At 44.4% G+C, this 17725-nt stretch overlaps 5 protein-coding genes across 5 annotated transcripts; 4 read left to right on the top strand and 1 right to left on the bottom strand.

The window, feature by feature from the left end:
- Positions 1-468: 468 nt before the first annotated feature.
- BO85DRAFT_460024 (LysM peptidoglycan-binding domain-containing protein) lies at positions 469-1822 on the top strand (the record flags this gene model as incomplete). Its single annotated transcript, XM_025661691.1, has 6 exons — positions 469-624; positions 742-859; positions 912-969; positions 1015-1076; positions 1131-1210; positions 1250-1822. 6 exons carry the CDS (start codon positions 469-471, stop codon positions 1820-1822), a joined length of 1047 nt encoding a protein of 348 aa, XP_025514551.1.
- A 3267-nt stretch (positions 1823-5089) lies between these two features.
- On the top strand, positions 5090-5394 carry BO85DRAFT_488808 (uncharacterized protein; the record flags this gene model as incomplete). The annotated part of the gene is made up of 2 exons (XM_025663561.1): positions 5090-5239; positions 5314-5394. 2 exons carry the CDS (start codon positions 5090-5092, stop codon positions 5392-5394), a joined length of 231 nt encoding a protein of 76 aa, XP_025514550.1.
- Positions 5395-6255: 861 nt separating this feature from the next.
- On the top strand, positions 6256-10684 carry BO85DRAFT_398810 (uncharacterized protein; the record flags this gene model as incomplete). Its single annotated transcript, XM_025657068.1, has 5 exons — positions 6256-6756; positions 6806-7658; positions 7722-8488; positions 8546-9136; positions 9201-10684. 5 exons carry the CDS (start codon positions 6256-6258, stop codon positions 10647-10649), a joined length of 4161 nt encoding a protein of 1386 aa, XP_025514549.1. The 3' UTR covers positions 10650-10684.
- Positions 10685-12603: 1919 nt separating this feature from the next.
- BO85DRAFT_488806 (uncharacterized protein) lies at positions 12604-13666 on the top strand (the record flags this gene model as incomplete). The annotated part of the gene is made up of 3 exons (XM_025663560.1): positions 12604-13284; positions 13336-13410; positions 13463-13666. The coding sequence occupies 3 exons, from the start codon at positions 12604-12606 to the stop codon at positions 13664-13666; spliced, it is 960 nt and encodes a 319-aa protein (XP_025514548.1).
- Positions 13667-15016: 1350 nt separating this feature from the next.
- BO85DRAFT_450042 (fructose symporter) lies at positions 15017-17241 on the bottom strand. The gene has a single exon (XM_025660290.1). It carries the CDS (start codon positions 17185-17187, stop codon positions 15496-15498), a length of 1692 nt encoding a protein of 563 aa, XP_025514547.1. The 5' UTR covers positions 17188-17241; the 3' UTR covers positions 15017-15495.
- Positions 17242-17725: the final 484 nt, after the last annotated feature.

The raw sequence follows: 17725 nt of genomic DNA, 5'->3' as shown, positions 1-17725 counted from the left end.
TATTAAAAGTCAAGGTCCCACCTGGCTTTATGGGACTGCTTCTGAACACAACATTCTATATTAATACCAGTTTTCTAATTCCAAAAATGTGATTGCTGGTATGATTTAAATTAAGTTACCATATTTCCAGTCTTATCCTGGAGCGCCATTGCCTATTGTGACTAGTGGATTTCTAAATAATCTTCACTTTGACAACTGCACAACTCTTTACCAGCTACGTGTGCGGTCTCGTGGGCTGTCCGGATTATGGACTTCTCCAGTGTCTATATACTTGGCACAGGCTTGTATAGCTGGTTCTCTAAATACTCACAGGACTGTCTTGCTACTGAGAACTGTCAAGATCGAGCCTTTGAGATTAAAGAAAGTCAAGATCTCTGGATCTATAACTTGGTTATTAAGACTATTATCAAAATAATTAGTCCTGTAAATGAGAAACCCACTCTCACTAATAATAATAAAAATAGGTTTATGTTGTCGATTCTTGCTTGGCTGAAAGGATCAACTAACACAACTGGGCAGCGGGTTTTTGAAGGTTTTATTATCTATGACAGTAACATGCTGCCTTCAATCTTTTCAGATGCCTGTATCACTGCTCTCACTACTACTATTAAGTGTGATCTCCAGGTATTCTAATTTGGAGACACTTAATACCATGGCACATTGGGTAACAATACTTTGACCGACTTGGTTTATAATCAAAATTGCGGTGATTTACTAGCGAGATGGTTTACCAACGCGGAGGCAAATTATAATAGAGCCGTGCTTCTTGATCACCCAGCCATAATTCTAGGTGGAAACATGTGGGAAGAATGGAATGAGACTTGTTACAAGGATCCGACAACAGGCAAATACTGCAATGGTAAAATTGACGTTCTTGGATTCATTGTTGGATGCCGCTAACCTCTTGAAAGATGTTATAAGCCAGTTCACGCATGTTACAAGCGTGGACCTCATGCCCAAGGATAAGATGTGCTCCTATTGCTATAAAACTAAGCTTTAAATAATATAATCAAGCCCCTATTCTTATTACAACCAGCGATACAAGTATAATCTTGAAACTGTCATAAAGAACTGTGGTGTCACTTCCAATACTATAATTCCTGATGATCTTTCTGTCACTTAACCGGAAGACAAACTGTTTTTCCCAGATGACAGCTCATATATAACTAAGGATGGCGATACTTGCACATCTATTGCCCTGGACTACTCTGTTGCGTCCGCAGCCTTGTACATGGGTAATCAGGATTAGATACGCGATTGCAATCAGGTCGTCGTTGGGCAAGAATTGTGTCTGCCCCTATCATGCGATCACACATATGTCCTGAAATCGAACGACACATGTCGTAGTATTGAAGAGGCCAACGCAGAAATCGTGTTCGACAATAGCACGAAGAGAATCATTCCTCTTCGCCAAGTCAATCCCTGGATTGATACATACTGTTCCAATCTTCAAAGTACTTCTTGGGCCTATGGAAAAGTCTTGTGTCTAACCCCTCAGTCGGGGCTTTTCAACGCGACAGATCCAGTGTCTACGTCCTACAATCCTTGGGGCACGGAAAGTTCTGGCTATGGCTCATGGGTGGTTCTCCCTCCAGATAATGCCACTGTTGCAGCCGAAACCACCAAGCATTGTGGGAAATGGCATACAGCCACTACTGAGGATTCTTGTACACAGATTTGTGTCCAAGACAGGATCACAAGCAATTTGTTCTTGCAGGTTAATCCTTCCCTGCAGTCTGCAAACTGTACGGGACTTCTCATCCCAGGAAATGCGTACTGCACTGGTCCTATGCGCGGTTGGAATTATACTGTGGCAACCTAATCGTGGAAAGAGGCTACCTAGACTCATGGGCGCAGGCGTATACTAGGTTTCTCGCTGCTCTGTGTGTATTGCAGGGTTTGCTGTTGGCACAGACATGAATAGACATTTGTGTAGCAACTCAATAACGAAAAGTACCTTAGGTTCTCCCTAAATACAAGATTCACGCTTCTCATACACATTTCACGTGTACATATTCAGTCACGGGTTGTTTTTCTTCTTGCCAGGGTACCAAAACTTGAAGTATTCCCGCTTTTCTATACGCCGTATCAACCTCAATACCTATTACAGCACTTTGATAAAACGGCAATGGACGGGGTCTGCCATTAGCCAATCTCCGCTCATCAAACTTCGTTCATTTGTCCTACCACCAACACAGATTCTCTATCCCCTTCTTCTAAGCGGTCTTTGCTTGACCTGTGGAAAACAAAGACATGAATCTAGACATAATATCAGCCTCTCCGGACGATGGACAGCTATTATTTTATCTTAAGAGAACAATGGAATTCAACTTTTTACCAGTAGATCCGCTTGCCGGCGCAGCAAAACTCCTCGAGGGACTCGCTTCGCGATTTGGAATTACAAGCACGTTGTTTTAAGCAAACGAACGTACGCTGGGAACTGATAGCTAGATAGATAGATAGATACTGGATTACCCTAATACTAGCGCGGCCAGGATGTTCTTGCAGGGTACCTGCAGCCGGAATAAGTCTCTAAACTATAGAATCTAATCAAACGGGTTTTTTTTCTTTTCCTATATAATTCTTTGTAATATTAAAGTATTGCTTGAATATTATAATTCAAATGTAAAAGTATTTTTAATTCTAGCTAATTAATTAGTTATTCATAGCTAAATTCTATAGATATTTTATAGATATTTCTTTGACAATATTTTCCTGTGGGATTTACTTAATTTTGTTTTTTGTCTTTTCTTTATATTTTTATTTTATATTTTATATTTTTCTAGATATATAGAAATATTGAACCTTTATATAAAATCTTAGATTTTTACGGGTTCCTGTTTCCTGTTTAATTAGTAATATTTATAATTATGAAGACTATATAGATTCTATATAAAGACGTTATAATTTTTTTTTCTTATTATTGTATAATTTTATATAATTTTATTTTTTTAAATATATTCTAGGTCCTGTGATTCCTTCATCTACAGTATGGGATCTGATAAATTTCTGTATACATTATAATTTATATATTTAATTTATAGATAATACATAAACAGGGAGGTATATTGGTATAAAATATCTTATAAATATTATCAGAGAATAATATAAACTATAGTATGATTAGTATCTATGAATTTTTTGAAATATTTCTTGAAGATTTCTATAATCATATATAGTAGCTGGTAATATAAAATATATCTAGTTACTATTTAACTTATATATTAACATAGTCTATATATATTATATATAAAAAGATTTTTATAATTTTTTGAATAAGTCTCATATACTTATCTTCTAGTTATTAGGCTTTATATAACCTTATAGTTTTATAAAAAGTACATTTATTAAGATATAAAAATTCTAAAAAAAAACAATAGATTTTGTATGGCATTACAATATAGACTGCGCGATTATATAGGCCGCGTGATTGTGGTTTACATTAACCACATATTTAGAATCTTAGTAATAGAACACTCATCCGCACTTATAAATAGCTGCGCGGCACTATTTGGCCTTACTTCTCTTCTCTCGTCCAAGAGCAATCGCCTTTAGAGTTTAAATAGTCATCAGCCTAATACCCCTCAACCAGTTCGACAGTACGTATACCAGTGAAGCTAAGCCAACAGGGGCAGGGAAGCGATCCTAGGGTTTGACAACTTTTTGATAATACGATTGACTTCCCCTAACATATCTTTATACTTGATATGAGGAGTATTCTGTGTTGTAATATACAGATAATGTCTTTGTTGTCCAGTGAGATTGCGTGAACTACCTGAACGAGGTAAAGATATATTATATATCCTTGTTCCTGGCGTTCTTTCCAAAGAGTACAGGAAATGGCTGAAATTGGAATCTCTGGATGTTTTTTATGGATTTGACGAGTCCTTTAATTAATAGAATGAAGCTCGCATATACGAGATCTAGTCTGGGGACTCAGTACAGGATCCTTACGGACTAGTGGCATCTTAAAAAGTTGTATAACTTCAAGAAACGCGCAACGCGTAGCTAGCCTAGGAATACTCTTAGTCTGATTTAGTATGGCTAATATAGTAGGCGGTCAAGCGCGCACACGGGCCCTCTGACGGGTGTTCGAAATACTCGTTGCATCCCACTGTATGAAAGTTGGGATATGGTGTATAAGATCAGGTCATGAATATGAGAGGCCACATTCAGAGGTTCCTATTCGCTTACATATCTTCGGCAAAGCCGGAGACCCACTAATATGACAGATGTAACCGTACTCGGCCTACCACGTAGTCTATGGGCTGAAGTGATGGCGACACACTGCATCCGGTTGTAGCATTCCTAACCTAGGAGAGTGCATCACTGCATTCGGCATTATGGTATATGTGTGCTCTACCCCACAATGGCTGCTTGTAGTAGCAATAATGACAAATGGAAATAAACAGCGATGATAGTCTCAGTGCATGGCTCAGCATGAGAATAGATAACACGGAATCAATTTCTTGAGTGGCGTAATAAATATAGTGATTATTGAGTTGGGACTCCCCGGATATGGTATAGCTGTGATGAGACAGACGTCAGCACAATAAGTTCTTGTATTTGGCCTCCATTAGATCTCTGTAATGCGAATGATGTGATAGCCGCACAGAACTCGGAGCTGGGCCAGGTTATGGGATACGGACGGACTAGGTGGGGACCAAGGAACAAAAAGCCAGCAACTCACTACGGTTCCCAATCAATGGCGAGAACTTGGAATTGCGCGTCATAGCCGTAGGCAAACCTATGGTTTAAATTCTCCGCGGCCAGTAATAGGCATTACGTATATCCGTGGGATCGGCCTTTCAGATCGACATGACCATGGATCTTCAGCTGAGATTATAGAAAAAAGGATTGATATGTTATGAATTGGTGACCCACATTCCACATTCACACAGTTGCATACTTAGTTTGCAAGGATACCTTCCAGACTTCAGCTGCTCGAATATAAGCCACCACAAGTCATCCCTTTAAAAAAGTACAGATTACTTTTCTAACTTGATATCTTCTTCTTTCTTGCCATCTTCTATCTGTATACCGATTTTTATCATACTCTTGTGACCACATACTCCTTTAACCATCAATCATGTCTTCGGAGCCAAAGCAAGAACAACAGGATGCTTTCAAGCTGGATACAACACCATCTACAGACAACCCTGAGTCCCAGACTACAGCTGACATCAAAAGATCTGAGCCGGCCAGCGATTTGCAGGCCACAACTACCGAATCACACGAAGTGCGTCTCCCTGAGTCTGTATTCAGTTGTGCGCCGTGGATAAACTTAACCTCTGGTTGTCTTTTGCACTGCAGAATGCCTCTTTTGTGAGCATGGATATCCCCGCAAGCCTCACTGTTACTCGACACGGAGACGACGAGGAAGAAGCTCTCTGAGAAATCCAAGGGAATCTTTAAACATGGTATCGAGACCTGCACAAAGAAAACGAGCAAGAGCCTGTGAATTGTGACAGAAGAGAATAAAGGGGACAGAATATGAGAAGCAAAAACACGAACCAAATTGTACCTGGAAACGCTTCTGTACAGGCACTGAGATACAGTCTAATCGGAGTATATCATAGCTGAAGACGCCTCACCGTGTGGAGCTTGGCCTTTAGATTGATGCGCAACCGTTAACCGCGTATTCTGTGCAACCAAGCACTATGTACTATAGTAGACAGTAGTTTCTCACATTTATACAAGTATGACGCCTATTTACATATCATTTTGCATCGCCGTAACAGAAACCAATAAATTCTAATAGGCTGGAGCTAGAAGTACCATGAACAGATTAGAAGTGGGATTGAGATGACTCTGTTTTATTGAACAAAGGGTGAATGGTGATCTGCCTAACCAATCACCTCGCTGATCTGGTACATACTAGTGCGGTTGGTGGGGCGGTTGGCGCTGGCCGAAAACGCGACCTGCCGATTGACCCGCCCATTGGAGGAGAACGAGGAGGTAATCGATTACGTATCCATTTTTCTCTGTAATTGGTAATTAGACGAAGATTTCCGAATGCAGTAGTGAACATGCCAACCAACACAGCAGCGTCATCGTCATCCATTAGTGCTATCGAGTCGAGGCAAATGAGTGGCGAGCTGAACCCCCTGCGCACAGCGCCATTGAGTCCAGGCGAATGCGTGGCGAGCTGAGCTCCCTGCACGCAGCACAGGAACAAAAAGGACTTTGGAGTCCATCTGATTGATGCGAAGGTTGTTCACAAGCAATTCCTCCCGACAGCAGTGACACCCCATCATGGCAATTTTTGGCAAATTGAGGAGGAAGAAGGTGATTCCCTTGGAACAGCCCGTTGGGAAAGATCAAACCGAAGATATTCCTCCAAATACAACTGTTGCAGAACAACCCCGCTCAATGCTGCCTGCGCCGTTGTCAGAGAAGCAGGAACAACCGAAGCCGCTTCAGTCGCAGTCAACCCCCAGGTCGCGGCAGCCAAATGGACATCCAACGGACGGAGCTGAGGTCCCTGGCAACAACGGCTTCAATATTGTCGCAAAGCCTATGGAAATGCCTGTGGACGATGAATATACACAAGCCTTACTCGACGCCCACAACATGGTGAAGGAGCTGGCTAAAGCACAGATGAGACCCATCGACGGCAGCCTAGGCATAGCTGATGTTCTGAAAAATTTAAACGAAGCCCCGAGCAGCAGGAAGGACAAGGTTTGGAACGGCTTTCAACACGTATTGGGTGCAATTCAGAAAATCGGTGGTGCTGCTGCGAGTGTAGCATCGAAGGTAAAACACATACCTTTAAAATAGTAGGCTCGTTGGCTAACAAAGATAGGTTTTTGCACCTGCTGCGGACTGCTACAATGTCGTTAATTTTGTCATTGACACTTTCAAGGGCTATCAGGGTGCATTCGATGCCTTGGATAACCTTTTCGATCAGTGCGCGGATTACCTAACCCGCTTAGATTACTACGAAGGACGAATGGACAAGAACTTGAGCAACTTGTGTGCTCAGTTGCTCAAATTATTTGTCCAAGTATGCAAGAGAGCTTTAGACTTGAAAGGATCTATCGGAGGAAAATTGAAATTGTTTGGTCGCGTCATGTTCCTGAACGACAACGGCATCAGCTCACTACTGAACGAAATGGACAAACTGACCAACAAAGAGAAGCTGTTGGTCTTGGCCCAAACATTTAAGAATGCACATGATGGATATCGTGCGACCATGAGGGTGGAGGGCCTTGTCTCTGAGAGGCACGCCTTGGACATGGAGGTAAATAGAGAAAAAGTGATCATTAAAGCATTAGCGCTTGCGTGTGAGCCGACGCCTACCTGGCGCTCCAGGTATCGGGAATTATTGAATCAGCGACTACCAGACACGGGCCAGTGGATCATGACTGAGCCAGTCTTTACCAATTGGGAAAACGGTCAATCCCAAGCTAATATCCTAGCGATCGAGGGTGGCAGTGGCTCTGGTAAGAGCTTTCTTGCCTCGGCAATCATCCATCATCTTCACAGGAAATCTGCAAAGGAGACAGGTCACCGAGTCTCCACGGCATATTATTTCTTCGAGGGGACTGGGCGACAAGCTGTGAAGAATGCTATGAATCTCGAGACCCCGGCAAAGTCCATTGTGTGGCAGTTCACCCAGATGGAGAGGCTCTATAAGAAGTCCGTCGCGAGGATATGTGAGGAGCGCCGAGAGCTCGATCCAGCAGATATTTCAAGCGAACTGCTGTTTCAAAGCTCAGATCTGCATGAAATGAACGTCCAGTTCTACATTGTTATCGACGGCCTGACAGGTGAGATGGGAGAAGGCATGCTACGGTTTTTAAGACGCGCGTCCGCCCTGCAGCCGGGTCGACGTGTCCTTATACTCCTGACTGTCGACGCACAATGTTCCCAGCATCTGGCTAATATCGAGGGCATCTCCTTCGATTCCATTCCCATCAGCCCAAAAAATCGGCCGGACGTGGAAACCCTTATCCGGTGGAGAATGGATTCCATGCCAGCATTCAGGGATGCAACACGCCCCCAAACATCACAGCTACGGAAGAAAGTCTGCGACGAGCTCTATCAGGCAACCGAGGGTGATTACTTTAAGATCAATCTTGCTCTTGATGATATCAGCAAGCGGGAATACAAATCCGAGATCGAGCATGCCCTGACGAATGCACGCAAGGGACGCACGACGCAAGTTAGAAACGAAATCGAAGTACTCAATAAACACTGCTCCGAAACAGAAATCTTAGAGATCAACGAGATTATTCTTTGGATTCAACGCTACAGGGAGCCTCTGACAGTGAAAGCGATGACGGCAGCTTTATATGCGAAGGTTGGGGAATTGTCCCTCCTAACGCTACCAGATAAGATCAAGTACAAATACACACTGTTCAAGATCACAAAGGGCGAAGTTCAATTCCGGGCTGACGAAGTTGGTGACACCATCCCAATGAAGTGCCGTTCCCAAAGCAAGGCGGAGGAAGCGGAGGATGAGCAGCTACAGAGCGCAGGGGCAGTCTCCCCCGGCGAAATGGCCATGGTTAAACATTTCCTATCTACGGTCTGCCCACAGGAGACGTATAACAAATTAGAAATCGACCGATTTTTCGAACAGGAAAAGCAGATTCGGGATAAAGAACTGATATACAAGGATGATCCCAACACCGAGGAGGCGAAGATGGCGCTCAGTTGCCTACGCCTTCTCGCGGAAGGGGTAGACCAACAAAGCGATCTTGTATCGTACGCGAGAAGCAATCTCGTAGAACACCTCTCCGCTGTCAACTTATCCCTGGTTCAGGTTGATTACAAGACCACGTTTGGGCCCTACCTTGTTAGTCTCTTTAGTGTTGACTCTTCAATCGATACCCTGCTCAACAATAACGGCTTATCCGGCCCCTCACCCGATGAACGGCGAAGAGTCCGTCAACTATTGTTGAACGACGCCAGTATGGATATCATCCTTCAGTGGCTCAATGACGAGGCGGTAATTTTGAATGTCAACGATGAAGCTCGTGGGTGGATCACCGGTCCAGTTCGTACTGAAGGTCACCGAGCCTTGCTGATGCCAGCTGCGATGCGAATGGCGAGGCATCTGGTGCACGAGCCACACTTTGTACCGTTCATAAAACATGCTTTTGAATTTCTTGCGGGCTTCCTCGATAAGGTTAGTTGCCTCTTCAGGTCTAGTTAGATTGACCACATCAAGCTTTGCTAACCACCCACTGAAGTATGAGAATCCTAGCGAACAAGAAAAGCTCGAATCCATTAGCAGAATTGTAAGTGTTGAGAGGTGGTGCGAGAAAGTACTTAAAGGGCCGAAGAACGCTTTGTGGCACACACAAATAGGCATTCTTTTAAGCAGTCATGGTCACAAAGAGTTGGCGGAAGCCCGAGCACGACAAGCCTTGGCACTCAACGGAGCGGACTGGCAAGCCTCTACCCTTCTGGCCGAAGTAGTCGGGGGCAGTCAAGGAATCGAGACTTTGAAGCCTGCCATAGAGCGCCTTGTGTCAAGCGGCGAATGGAAGCAAAGCGCTCTGGAGCGGGTGGGACTCGCTAAGATGCTGTTTATCACCGCAGAGCTCAGCTGGAAGGAAGGGCAAGCCGATATGGCTATCAGGTACTGGTCACGGGCGGTAGACACTGATCTCACTGATATTGTTCGCGTTATCCGGTGTTTAGAGTCGTACGCCCAGGGTAAGCGCTGGGTGGAACTTATTGCGATTCTGCGAAAGATCGACGAGGGATCAACGGAACAGCAGGGCTTGTCTGATTTGATAGCCGCAAGAAGGTTCCCCCATGATATGTTTTTGCAAGCGGCTCTTCATACCAGGGAGCTCGCATTTGCTGTCGGCGCCTACGAGCGATCCGTTCAGCTGGTTGAAGAGCGTGGAGGGCACGCTACATTAAGCCTTCTCCGGTACCGCTTTGGGCGGACGATCAAGGCACAACAGGACGGCTTGTCCAGAGCGATCAAGCAGTGGCGTCAGGCCCTCGATGGCGCAGACCCATCTGACATGTCAACATTGATCAGTTGTATAGCGCCGAATTACGTGCAAAAAGCCATTGCGGCAGGCCCCAATCATGAAGCCGTCTCAGCTTATCTTGAAAAGATTGAAGCGCTTCTCCCCGAGGACGTACCTGAAGCCGAGGTCAGTCTCCCGCCTCGGGTATATATTGCACGGTACTACAAGAAGCAAGGCAATCCGACCGAGGCGAAGCGGATCGCTCGAAACGTCGTGCAGCTAAGCCTTGAAATCCTCTCCGACGATGATGAAGGAAACGACCTACCCGCATACAACCAGCTTCTGTCGATATTCATCGCTTTTGGTGATATCAAGAACATACTAGCAACGCGTGCCCTTGTAGCGTTACATTTTATGGAACAGAAAATCGCTTGCGATGGCGACTGTAACCGCGTCATGGATATAACCGAGGAAATACAATGGTGCCAGGATTGCATCCTTGTCCATTTGGATGAAGAGTGCCGCCGAAAACTTGAGCAAAATCGTCTCCCATACTCTACTTGTAATGCGTCACATGATTTACTTCGAATTCCGCGAATGGAAGAGTCCTTAGGTAACCTGCCGGAGGACAGTGTACCATTCGGAGATGACTGGGTCTCGTTTACGGATTGGTTGGGGCACATTGAAAAGGATTATGTTAGCTTTGAATGAGCATACGCAGAAAGCAGGACCAAGAATAAAGTCAGGCAAGATAACAAAGCTTTTATCAGCATGAAAATAGGATCATAAGTGAGCCAAATTCTAGTAAGGAAGTCTTCAGAACGGGACAACATTTTAATGTTATCTGATAAATCTAAAACTAGTGTTATTGAATAATACTGTATATATTAAATATAATAATATAATTCTTACGTGTTCTCTTTTTCAATTATTATGTGGGGTTATAAGTACTAGAAAATAATAATATTTATTTCTGAATTTAATTAATATATATTTACCGGAGACTGTACTAGAATAAATTACAATTGATAGTATATATCTAATCTTCGAATTTATTAAGTAGAGGGAACTTGATTTCTATTCTAAATCTGTGACGAACTGTCACATGACTATGAAAGATAGTGAATTAACGCTTATAAGTGATGCGCGTTCTGAGTCTGTTGACTCAGAATTCTAGTCTTTTACTGGATAGTCTAGGAGTTAGGCAGCCAGAGGATCATTGCCTGAAGCGCACCAGGCAGGATCCTGACAAAATCAATAAATATTGTGACGGCGAGTGACGTCCCAGGGTCACGTGACTTTGTTTTGTTTGTCTTGTTTGCTTGTATCACATTGCTCGCTTATCTTTGTATGATCGCACGTTCCCCTCTGAGGTTCTTCCTTTCCTTCCTCACGTTAGAAATTCTCGTTACATAGCACCAAATATGACTGTTTGAACGGCTTCCACAGTGGCAATTAACCAGTCTATAGAAAGCAGGTTCGCTAAGCCCAACCATGACTTCTTCTGGTAACCGAGCTAATGCATCAATGGCTCTCCAATGGTTTCTCCTCTGAGACATTGTGGCCTTCCGAGCCTAACCCTCAAGGTCTACTCAGTGATTCATAGGAGATACAGTCGTTTTCGAATTCAGTTTGACCTCCCACTCTTTAGACTTGATTCCCGGAAAATAAACCCGTTATATGCTAACCCTGTTCGGGGTCACCGCTCGATTAATTGGGCAAAACTGTGGTGGTAATGGCTGCACCACATCCCAGGACTTATTATAATAATACTGTAATGATACATCGAATCCCATAGAATCGCTTGGTCGATCTGGTGATCTGGCAAGATTGCTCTGGCAAGATCGTCTGCTGCTTTCCACCTTTCCACCAGTCCCACGTTGCCACGCACTTCCCCTCGTTCTCCGGAGTAGGTGGTGTTTTGCAGGTGTGGGTAGTGGAGGCAGGATGTTTAGGTGCAATGTGACATCATCAGCTGAATTGCTCTTGTTTTTCCAGGTGATATGTGGACGAGCAGTCAATCTAATTGGTTTAGGGCACTTGCTCAGATATGCACAGTCATCACATCGGAGACCATAGTGTCAAGGAGTACTCCACATGTTTATCTCACTTACCATAACCATCGACTTGCAGGATATCCCGGACTCACCCCACTTGGATAGTCTGATGGCGAGCTGAATCTGGATTCGTGAACTCCACCAATCTCTCGAAGCAAACCTATTTTCATCATCTACTCGCTTGAACAAAATTAACAACTGTAGATACAGGTACAGGACAAATACAAACTTCTTTCCTTCGCTTGCGGGAGAGAATATGCAGTAATCTGAGGTTACATAGTCAAGCTAAATTCCTGCCCTCTCAAAATACAGCTCCAGTGAATTTTTCTTACCATCTGATCTACAAGAGTCCTATGCGTCCGTGACTTAGTTCCCCACCATCCAAGAGAAGATCTTTTCCTAATGTTTGTTAACGCTTAGATCATGTTGATCCTTTCCATGTCTGATGGTGTTTTTGGGTCTTCATTGATTTCCCTCTCTGACTCCCTAAGATTTAAGTCGCCGGATCTCGCCCGGTCGTGCGTTACGGGTGGTCAGTCACTGAGAAAAATTGAATCTCTCTTCGCACTTATAATCATAGTCAATAAATTCTTGCGATATCCTCCACCATGTCCAGCCAAAGCAAAGAGTACGCCGACCTCATGGGCCGAGAAACCTCCTTCGGGACCTTCCTCTTCATCCCCCAATGGTTCTCTACCCTGCGACTAGGCTCAGTCGGCTACTTCGACCGCACAGGCGAATGGAACGAAATCACTAACCTGCTCGAGAAAGGGCAGGCCGAAAAGGACGGATTCAAGCCATTTAGCCACGATTTGAAACTGCGCGACGTCCGTGAGACCCATTGGCAGGCTGGATCCGCTGAGACCGAGACAGGCCGGAGTTCCCGCCTCACCACTGAAGCCAGCGGTGCTATAGCTGCTGCGCCCGTTGAGGCGTCCGTCCAGGTTAAAACAAGCTCGTCGACGACGGGCAGTGCGGCGCTCATCACGTCGTCTGTGGTGCGGAACTATAGGTTTCAAGGGGACTTTAAGGGGCCGATTAAAGGTTGGGTGGAGGATAACGCCAAGGCACTTGTTGAAAGAAGAAGTGATATCGAGACGCAAGGGCTGTGGGCAGTTATGGGAGCATGGGTGACGGACGAGTGCGCCATCAAGATGACAAGCGGGAAGAATCAGGAAATTGACGTGTCGTTCGACCTGGGCGCTACGGGGATTGGGAAGCTGGGTGCGGGCGCCGGGGCCTTTGACAAGCTTAAGCGGGAGGGGTGGTGGACATATCCCAAGAACGAGGTATTTGCAGGTTGCTCTACCATCCCACTATTGGATACTGATGGCATGCAGAAAAGCCAGGGCTACGTTGTTTCGTTTGCGGGAGTTGAGTACTCACTTCGGTCTCTCCACAAGCTGAGAAGCACAGTAAGCATTGATTTTCTTGTACCCTTAATGGCTATTGACTGATCCAAACTAGCCACTCAAGCTTTATAATGAGACAATCAGCCTACCCCCTAAACGAAACCAACCTGGGTCCGCGGAAAATGAGCATCGAATGGCGCTGTTATTGAAGTTAGCGCAACTTCAGCAAATTGAGAATAAGGAGGAGAAGGAGGCGGAGCTGAAAAGGCTGGCAGAAGAGTATCCCGAGATACACGATCTTCGTTCGAAGTCTCAGTGAGGGTGCTCTACGATCCATGTCTGTTCCTATCGCAATATAATTCTGGCCTATTGCTGTATACCGTTCACTTGCCCAAAGACGTGAATCCTTGCTTTAACGTATCCGCATAAACCTTACCAAGGTCTTTTGTAATTCCAAAATTTCATACTTTTACTGGATGCTGGGAGCTCCCCGAGACCCACAGATACCTCCTCAATTTAGCAGCGTTGGGACTGTGAGCAGTGATACAATTATGCTCTTTAGGTTCCCTTTAGGGTCTAAGACCATTGCTTCCTTTTTGCACCAGGCGCAAGAACAGGCTAAAGCCACCTGTGTATGCGACCCCATATAGAGGATTATGTGGTAGGGATGCGTCAAGTCTAGTAGGGAAATCATCACAACAGGACAACAGTCAAATAATATCTGATAAATATCTAAATAATATTATTTAATAAAGCTTTGCATGAGAAATATAATAATATATTTTTTATTTTCTTATTTAATTATTCTTTAAAGTTAAAGGATTTAAAAATAATAATATATATTTCTAAACTTAATTAATATATATAACAGAAATTTAAGCATATTAATATATATAATAGAAATTTAAATTAGATTAATATTATTTTCTATAGGCATTAAGCTTAATTAGATCTATGAATTATTATAAAAATAAATTATTCTAGTAATAATTATTATTCTAATAAGTATTACTTAAATAAGTATTATATAAATTAAATTAAATTTAAAATAGATTTTAATTAACTGATCTGGTCCCATAGGTCAGGTCAAAAAGTTTGACCTAAACCTGACCCAATCCAACACTAAATAGAGTAATATTTATTATTATAATATTTAATAGACTTAATTAAGCTTAGTATCTATAGAAAATAATATTAATCTGATTTTAATTTGTATTATATATATTAATTTAATTAAATTTCTGATATATTTGTTAATTAAATTTAGAAATATATATTATTATTTTTAAATACTTATAACTCTACATAATAATTAATTAAAGAAATAATAATTATATTATTATATTTTATATATAAAACTTTATTGATTAATATTACTTAGAAACTTATCAGATATTATTTGACCATTGTCCCGTTGTGAAGATTTCCCTACTAGAAAATGGGTTGTGGGTCTTGTGGATCTGCAATCGTTCAAATCTCCACTCTGATGTACCACCTTTTCTCCTTGCTCTGGAGGCCTTTTCTTATAACAAGAGACTCCCAGTGTGAGAGTGGTCGTGCCACAAATTGTGCTGAAGCGTCCAGAGAAATTATTTTAGGTGAAATTGGAGGACCTCTGGACACAGACACTTGACGATAATTCGCACGTCGCATTTGATGAGCCGGGATGGATGGAGTTGCCTATTGATTTAACCCATACCAATGGGCCGTATTAGCCCCGACAAGAAATTACTTCTATGCTATGAGTAATTTTTTTTATTTACCTAGGCGTTCCGCTTCACAAGAGGCCTGCGGGTGAAGAGCGGCTACAGAAACAGTGTTGAGCCTTTTATCAGGGACCGGCCAAACTTGCTGTTGAGACTGTGAGCGTTGATACTTCTTATATCAGGTTTATAAAAAAAGAGAATCAGAAGTCAAATCATGATCAGATGATAGGCTTCGCATGGAAGGTAGTAGGTGGTAAACATGTTTATCAGATATGCAGAATCTCGCTATACGCTGTTGCGTCCTCTTTGATTGGAACAACATGTGTTATGCAATGGCAGCGATGTATTAGTCCTCATGATTTCATTACATTCAACTTGAGTAACCTTGTCGCTCTTTATTGGTACCATGAACGTTGGTCTGGTAAGTGAAAAGAACAACTACTTAGGGGTTGTAGTTGTCGACCTGCTCTGGCCGGTATCGCCGCCGGAAGGGCTTAAGCAGATTGCTTGTGTTCAGCGCAACCAGCTTACTTGTCGGCATTAGAAACAACTCGTCGATCTCCTCCAATGTTTTGTCTTTGGTCTCGGGCATAAAGAACAGCTGGTAAAAGAAGCCTAGCGCGGCCAAGCCGCCGAAGAAACCGATTGTCAGGCCGGTGTAGGTCATCGCTTTCTGCATCCCTTCGAAGTTGTATGTCACAATGAATGACCACAGATAAAGGAATACAGAGCAGATTGCCATGCCCTGGCTGCGGGTGCTAAAACCAAAGCTCTCTGCTGGCACTACCCAGGTCAGGCACGAATATGCCCCGAAGAACGCCATGTACAGCACCAGGCCGGAGAAAAACAACCCCAAGGCCGTTGCCTTGTGCTCATTGAAATAATCAACACCATTGTTCGTGTATAGGTAGCCGACGCCCACCAGCGCCAGACCCACGATGAACATCAGGATGTTTTGCGCCCAGACCCGGCGCCCAAACTTGTCCATCGTGAACACAGCAGGAATTGTTCCCAGGAACAACGCGCCACCGCCCACCATCGACATCAGCACTGACTCGCGGTCATCAAAGTTCATCTTGGCCATCAAGTTTGACATATTGTACATCACCGCATTGATGCCCGTCATCTGCCCGAAAAATATCATAGCCGTGGCATATACAAGCGCCCGTCGGTTGCGCGGCGTCCTGCACACCTCCAGATACCTCTGATGCCATTTCTCGTTCGCGGACTGGTCGACATCATGTTTGACTGAAAGTTCCATCGCAAGGTACTCGTCCAGGCTTTTTGGGTCGGCCATGTCGCGCAGCGACTTCCACACCCGCCACGCGCGCCCGTACTTGCCCTTGGATGCCAGCCAGCGCGGTGATTCTGGCAGGAAGGCCATCCCAACCAGGAGGATCGTTGAAAACAAGAGAGACGAGCCCAGCATCCAGCGCCAGCTGCCTGACGGGATGTCAAAGAAAACGCCGCCGGCGGCGTATCCGATGATCTCACCGAATGCGATCATCAGCTGGTATACCGACACCAGGTTGCCACGCACCTCTGGCGGCACACACTCGGAGATGTAGATACCGACACAGCCGCCTTCGATTCCGATACCGATGCCCAGAATGAATCGGCCCGCAAACAGCATACCCACACTACGGGAGCCTGCACACAGTCCACTGCCCAGTGTGTACCACAAACACGAGATGATAATCGAGTTTCGGCGTCCAAAGTAGAAGTTCAGCGGCGTCATGATGAGCGCGCCGGCCATTGCGCCCAGCGGCATCAGTGAAGAAATCAGTGAAATGTCGGTCGCCAGTTTCGGGTCGTCCATGCTCGCCCACTCGCCTGACGCGATGAAATGCTTCCGGATACCAGGCAGCGCGCCCGAGATCACCGACTGGTCTAACCCACTCAGCATGCCGCTGAACGCCGCAAACACGCCCAGTGTGATAACTAGCATGCGAGGGCTCTTCATGTGCACTGGTATCTGTGCGAACGCTATCCGGTCATACAGTGGTTCGTTGTCAAGATACTGATTGCTTTGCAGATTGCGTGCCTCGATCTCGTGCTCACGCTCCTCGGGCATGAGTTCATCGCTGAACTCTTTGCCAATGGCGTCAGGCTTTTCCTCATAGTTATCGCTCATTTCGAGTCTGTCGAATCTAGATGATAAAAGGATTATGTGTGGTCAGGATGGAAGAAAAATAAGTCAGGCAACTCGAATGCCCCCTCTATATATTGCCTGTTTCGCCGAGAAGTTTGTCTGCGGATTATTGTACTCCGTACCATTGTACCTCTCTCCAATCCCCGGCTCCATGTCCCAGACCCCACTTCCTCGACCCCACAAGTCCCCAGAGTATCCGATAATGAAGTCTTTCCTTTCTCTTCTGGAAAAAACTCGGTTGCATCAATGTGTATTAGGTTTATATTATTATGGGGTTATGTGAATAAGAAACGCAATGCGCCTAACAACTATAAATCCAACCCAGGCCATGGAGAAAAGGTTCTTTTAATCACAGCGAGCGTGGAAGGCTCGACGTCAAGGGTCCTTGAACAGCTAACAGAAGTAGGGTCGTAAGAAATACGGAGCTCCCGGAAACCCTCAAGGCCCAAAATGCCTAACTTGATTGAGTAGTAAATGAGCGACGCCCCCAATACTCTGAGTCCATTTAGCAAAGAAACTT

This window comes from Aspergillus piperis, assembly GCF_003184755.1.
Source record: "Aspergillus piperis CBS 112811 unplaced genomic scaffold BO85scaffold_11, whole genome shotgun sequence".
Lineage (NCBI taxonomy): Eukaryota > Fungi > Ascomycota > Eurotiomycetes > Eurotiales > Aspergillaceae > Aspergillus > Aspergillus piperis.
The sequence above is the reverse complement of the archived record's forward strand: the minus strand, read 5'-3'. Positions and strand labels throughout refer to the sequence as shown.

Excerpts from the sequence above, each read along its gene's own strand:
- BO85DRAFT_450042 (XM_025660290.1), bottom strand. The coding sequence starts at position 17,187 with ATGAGCGATAACTATGAGGAAAAGCCTGACGCCATTGGCAAAGAGTTC.